The sequence below is a fragment of the Tasmannia lanceolata genome, unplaced genomic scaffold (assembly GCF_043159265.1).
Source record: "Tasmannia lanceolata isolate RefF3 unplaced genomic scaffold, GAP_Taslan_0.1 ptg000012l, whole genome shotgun sequence".
Taxonomy (NCBI): Eukaryota; Viridiplantae; Streptophyta; class Magnoliopsida; order Canellales; family Winteraceae; genus Tasmannia; species Tasmannia lanceolata.
The window spans coordinates 21,204,934-21,210,741 of record NW_027518689.1 but is presented as its reverse complement, the minus strand read 5'-3'; the positions used below and the strand labels follow the sequence as shown (position 1 = coordinate 21,210,741).

The 5,808-nt window shown below is 37.0% G+C and overlaps 1 protein-coding gene and 1 pseudogene across 3 annotated transcripts; one reads left to right on the top strand and one right to left on the bottom strand.

The window, feature by feature from the left end:
• The first annotated feature begins 2,036 nt into the window (after positions 1-2,036).
• PNSB2 (NDH-dependent cyclic electron flow 1) lies at positions 2,037-5,334 on the top strand. 3 transcript variants are annotated; one of them, XM_077391853.1, is made up of 5 exons: positions 2,037-2,569; positions 3,708-3,743; positions 3,859-4,320; positions 4,826-4,865; positions 5,002-5,228. In XM_077391853.1, the coding sequence occupies exons 1-4, from the start codon at positions 2,168-2,170 to the stop codon at positions 4,835-4,837; spliced, it is 912 nt and encodes a 303-aa protein (XP_077247968.1). In that variant the 5' UTR covers positions 2,037-2,167; the 3' UTR covers positions 4,838-4,865; positions 5,002-5,228. The 3 variants fall into 3 exon arrangements, with proteins under 3 accessions (XP_077247968.1, XP_077247966.1, XP_077247967.1); XM_077391851.1 differs by lacking the exon at positions 4,826-4,865 and having other exon boundaries at positions 5,002-5,334; XM_077391852.1 differs by lacking the exons at positions 3,708-3,743; positions 4,826-4,865 and having other exon boundaries at positions 2,038-2,569; positions 5,002-5,334.
• On the bottom strand, positions 4,791-4,883 carry LOC143889015 (U6 spliceosomal RNA; annotated as a pseudogene).
• Positions 5,335-5,808: the final 474 nt, after the last annotated feature.

Sequence of the window (5,808 nt, the reverse complement as noted above, 5' to 3'; positions counted from 1 at the left end):
TATGCTGTGTTTGGACTGCTGGAAATGGGAATCGGAATATGATGCTGATTTTAATTCATATTCTGATTTCCCATCAACAGGTGAAATCATGTCATGAATTAGCTTATCAGCTCTCGGGATGGGAAACAAGTTCTGGCATTTTCCACCCTTAATTCCGTCCCGCTGTCATTTTGGCCTCCTGTTTCCATTCAATTTTTTTTTTGGAAGCAAATGCCAGAATTGGGGCGGAATCGGAAAAGGTTGCTGATCCAGCTCCAGATCCCGGTAATGCCAGAGTTGTCATCTCCTTTCTTGTTGGTTTTTAATTCTAGCCATTCCCTAAAACAACATTGGCTGATATTTTATTTCAACATTGCTCTGGAAATACTTCCCCTCTTAAACCAATATCTTTTTAAAATTAGTGGCCATGAATCTCATAAATAATTAAAAATAGAGGGTGGCCTTTCCTCTTGTTCTTATGCTCTGTATCTCCTTTGAAATCTTTCCTCTTGACCATTTGTTGTATGGATATAAAAGTTCTTCATTTGATTATTAATTATAAAAACATTTTTCTTGATTAGAAACAACCCACAAAACATTTATTTAAAACAAAAAGTGATGCAATTCACATGGAACCCTAAAGAGGCTGTTCTTCATCCAACACCCACTAGGGATCATTGACATACTAAAGATAGGAAGCACAAGTACAAATGGCAAAGTTGAAGATAAAACTACCAGTGAAGCCCGTCTTTTGTGGAGACAATGAGACTGTTTGAGAAAAGAGAATAGAGTTGTTATCTTGTTGGTTTAATCATGTGTTGGCTGACGAAGAGAAATTGAGAGGGGCATGAAGAAGGGGAGGGTGGGAAGTGGCTGAAAAATAGGGAAAAGAAAAACTCTATTCAAGATAGAGTTCTATTTTTCCTTATTTTTCTCCCACAAGTCATGTCCTCTCAATTCTGTTCCTCCCTGCTCTAATTCTCAATGGGACTGTGATACAAACAGAGTGTCCCAGCCTGCAAGATGCGGATCAATCGAGGGGATTAAGGGATCGAAGATGGAAGAGGAAGAGGAAGAGGAAGAGGAAGAGCACCTTCTCTATACTAACTTATTCCGACCAGTTATGCTAAAAAAAAGTAACATTTCTTTCTCTTTCTTTGAACTCATTTCAGTTGTTTACTACTTTGCGTCCTTCACTTTTTGCAAGTCGTTCACTTTGTAGTCCTTCACTTTAAGTCTGTTAACGATCGGCTAACTGGGTTTATCATATTAGCACAACCATGTTTTAATAATTGCACAATTCCTGCTTGTCTTTTCTTTTTTAATCGGCTTGTGACAGCTTTTGGCGAAGTGGAATAACCTCTGATGGCTCTTTAAATATTAAAAGACAATATTAGTTAGTGGAAATATCAAAACATGGTTGTGCTGATATCACTTCCCTTTGGATATCATTTCTGTTTTGTTTAATGGTGCAAGCACTAAAAAATACAGTCTAACCTGATGATTCTAACCGTTTTTATCATTTAACGACCGAGCCCATAAATTTGAGATTGGACACCATATAACTTCACAAACCGGGTAAAAAAAAAGGGAAATGTTATCAGCACTACTATATTTTGATGAGGGCACTCCTCACTTTATTAAAAGTATGGTATGGCCCGCACCATAGGATGATCCAAACCATCGATTAGATGGGCCACAGCCTAAATAGGTTGTGTCCCAAAAATTATTTCAATAGGTTGATCCTAACCCTCCAATCCGAATTTTAGAGGGTTGATCTCTTAACCTCTAACATTCGGATCGGAGGGTTAGGATCAACCTATTGAAATGACTTTGGAGGCACAACCTACTTAGGCTGTGGCCCATCTAATGGACGGTTTGGATCATCCTATCGTGTGGGCCATACGGTACTTTTAATAAAGTGAGGAGTGCCTTCATCAAAATACAGTAGTGCTGATAACATTTCCGTTTTGTGGGAATCTGATGATTCTAACCGTTAAAACAGTTTGGATCATTTAACGACTGAGCCCATAAATTCGAGATTGGACACCATATAACTTCACAAACCGAGTAACCAGGGCCAGACAAAAAAGAAAAAAGAAATAGTTCGTGAAAGAAAGAAAAAAGATAAGCTTAGTAGTAGCAAAAGTAGCACTAGACTAGTGTGTGGAAGAGGAAGAGTAATTTAATGGCATCTCTCCTCGCTTTCTCTCTCCCCAAACCCAATTCAATCAAAGCCTCTTCCTTAACCACAATCCAATCTCCATACCAAGTTCTCGAAGAAAAGTTTGGCCGGAAAGGAATCAAGTTCAGGGAATCAGTAGATGGAATTACGGCTGTAGAGCTCACAGTTAGGAATGGGAGTTCCCTTTCCCTCAGAATATCTGATGGGGTTGTTACCTCTTACAAACCCAAGGTGTATTGGAAAGATGAGGGGTTTGAGGAGATACTTTACACCATTCCTGATGGTGGCTCAGTTAAAGGTGGGGTTGGTTTGATTCTTAATGATGTCTCTACAATGGATTCCCAATGCTGTGTTTCTGATTGGGTTGTTAAGGATGTTGATTCTGATTCCATTGATGCACTCCAGGTATTATTCCATCTTCGTTTATATGTTTTTGAAGAACAGTCATTTGGGTCTTTTCTTTTATTATTATTTGGATGGTTTTTGGATGTTGGGTTCTGTCCAAAAGTGTTGTGAATTATGCCTGTTTTAGATTTCAATTCCAACATCCCTCATTTGGATAGATTGTTACGTGCCTAGATGAGTACCACTTAGGGAGGTATAAATTAGTTTATACTTTTTTGTATCTTATGGAATTTGCTCTCTAGTTGTTTGGTTTGGATAGTAGTCTTAGAGATGAGGGTTTTGGCATCTAGATTGGCTTGGATAGGAGTTTTAGAGGAAGTGGTCAAGTGGCTGCGAAGTGCAAGAGGCTGATTTTCCCTCTAAGAAGATCAATCACATTGCGAATGTATTTTAGTTTGTTACATAGATTTTGGATCTTGGGATCTGTATGAAAGTGGTGTGAATTATGCCTTTTTTAGATTTCATCTTCAACATCCCTCATTTGGGTGGTTTTTTGGATCTTTGGTTCTATCTGAAAATGCTGTGGATGATGAAGTATAAATGATTAAATAATGCCATCTCTAATAGATTGAGCTTTTGGAGTAATTGGTTGTTTCACATGGCATCAGAGATATTGACTCAGCAGGTTCTGTGTTTAAAACCCAACAACTCCTTGATATTAAAAATTAACATGTAGGGCCAACCCAAAAGAGAGGTCACATGTGCCATGTGTAGGGCTAACCCGAAAAAAAGAAGGGCCACACGTGAGGGGGAGTGTTGAATTATAAATGATTAAATAACACCAACTCTAACAGCTTAAGCTTTTGGAGTAATTGGTTGTTTCACAGTGGATTTTGCCTGTTGTAGATTTCATGCTTTTGGATCTTGGGTTCTTTATGAAAATGATTTGAAACTTTGAATCATGCCTGTTTAAGAATTCATTTCCAACATCCCTCATTTGGGTGGCTTTTGGATCCTGGGTTATCTTAGATTGGTGTGAATTTTGCCTATTTTAGATTTCATTTCTGATATCCCTCATTTTGGGTGGATTCTCCCTTGTCAAAATCGAAGGCCTTAAGCTGCTTTTTTTTTTCTTCAAAAAATAAAAAAATAAAAATCTTGTTGCGTATCATAGTTATATTTCATTTGGCAATTTCAGGTCTGGATTCATGGTTTTAATCTTTTGTTTGGAAAGGTGAATATTGCCCTCTTCAGATTTTAGTGTAAGGTCATAATTTTGAATTTATGTGGTAAGTATTTTCTTGGTTCTCCTTCTGGTAGAGAATTTTGAATTCTTTTAATTGATGCAGGTTGAACTGCAATGTACAAATGGAGATGGCACTCTTGAGATAAAATACGTTGTCTCCCTTTATGCTCTCAGCATGGCAACATCAGTCATTGTAAAGAACAATGGCCCTCAGACTGTGAAACTGACTAGTGCAATCTTAAGCCATTTGAAGTTCAAGACCAGAAGGGGTTCTGCAATCCAAGGGCTCAAGGGATGCTCTTATTGCACCCACCCGCCGTTATCCTCGAGCTTTGGAATCATGTCCCCAACCCAAGCCCTGGAAGCTGAACCTCCTGGTTGGTTTTCATTTCTCGGTTCGGGTTCTAACGACAAGGGGAATTCAAATGAAGAGTCATGGAGTGTGGAAGATAACATCTATACCATGATGAAACACAAGATGAGTAGAGTGTATACAGCTCCTCCTATGGAAAGATTGAAGAGGATTTATAGCACCCCACCTTCAAAATATGAAACCATTGATCAGGTGATTTCTTGATTTCCTTTTTTTTTCCTATCAAAGTCATTGATTTTTTTTTTCTCTTAATTGATTCTTCTATTTCTTTGTAAGAAATCAATTAAAAATAACTTCTTTTTTGCATGAGTTTTGAGAGAAAACCAAGACTTAGTAATCAGCAAAAAAAAAAAAAAAACAGAATCCAAAGTATTTTTTTCTTCAGAATAATTTTTTCTTTAATAACTCCTAACTGCTTAAGTTGGTAGTTAGTCAACATCTGAACCACTTATGGAATTGAAACTTTGTGGTCTTCCCCCATCTATATGTTTCAAGATAATTTCACCTTTTTCACAATGGCTATATCATTATAAAAAGGAGCTGCATTCTTTCCAAAGTCCTAGAATGTGCTGGTGGTTTTATTTTCCTCTCCTCTCATCATAAAAATTCAGTCAATTTCAGATTGTTGTAGTTTTGTATTTGATATATTTTTTTGAACAGTAAACACATTGGACCATTTCTTGATTTGTGAGTGCAGGGGCCATGTTAATCTTTTCTTACATCGTTCGAATTTTATCGTAAGTCTTCGAAGAGACAAAGATTTTAGTATTTGATATATGAACTTTCCTATATCTTTATGTTACCAGTTTAATAATCCATTACTGCTTTTTTGAACTTTTCAATAAATGAGGAATGTGCTTTAATTTTACACAGGGGAGTGGGCTTGGGTTTAGAGTGATGAGGATGGGGTATGATGACATTTACTTATGCAGCCCAGGCTCTCTCTCACAAAATTATGGGAAGGACTATTTCATCTGCACTGGGCCTGCTTCCATGCTTGTACCAGTAGTTTTGAACCCTGGTGAGGGATGGAGAGGAGCACAAGTCATTCAGCACGATAATTTGTAATTATATTCTGTAAAATTAAAAAAAAAAAGAAATTTATTTGTATGTAGATTTAATTGGGTTTTTTTCTATTCCCACTTCAACTTGTATCTATGAACTTTCATTGCATTAATGGAATGTAAAAGTATGATCTTACACTGCTGTCATTTGTGAACCAATTTGAAAATGGTGGCTTGTTCAGATGCCACTGAAATAAGGTTATTTTACGTTAATCTTGTTTGCAAATGGAGCATTTTGTTTGTTTGGTTGCTATAAATTGTTTGTTTGGATGCTATAAATTGTGTAGTTTAAAGATGGCCATCGAGCAGCTACAACCCTTATTTGCAAATGAGATAATTTCCACTCCAATAAGAAATAATCTCATTTGTATATAACCTTTAACTATGTTATTTTCAGTCACAAATCCTCTTTCAACTCGACAACTCTCGACTATTGCAGTTACTGTTTTCACATGAATATCTCTCTCTCTCTCTCTCTCCTGTTTACACATGCAAAAGTCAGCTGCGAAATGGGATTTTATATGGTGTCCGGGAGTACATGCTCGTAATCAATGTGCCATCTTTGATATTTGTTCGATCAAATATCAAGGGTGGTAATTTTGTTGTACCCCTATTA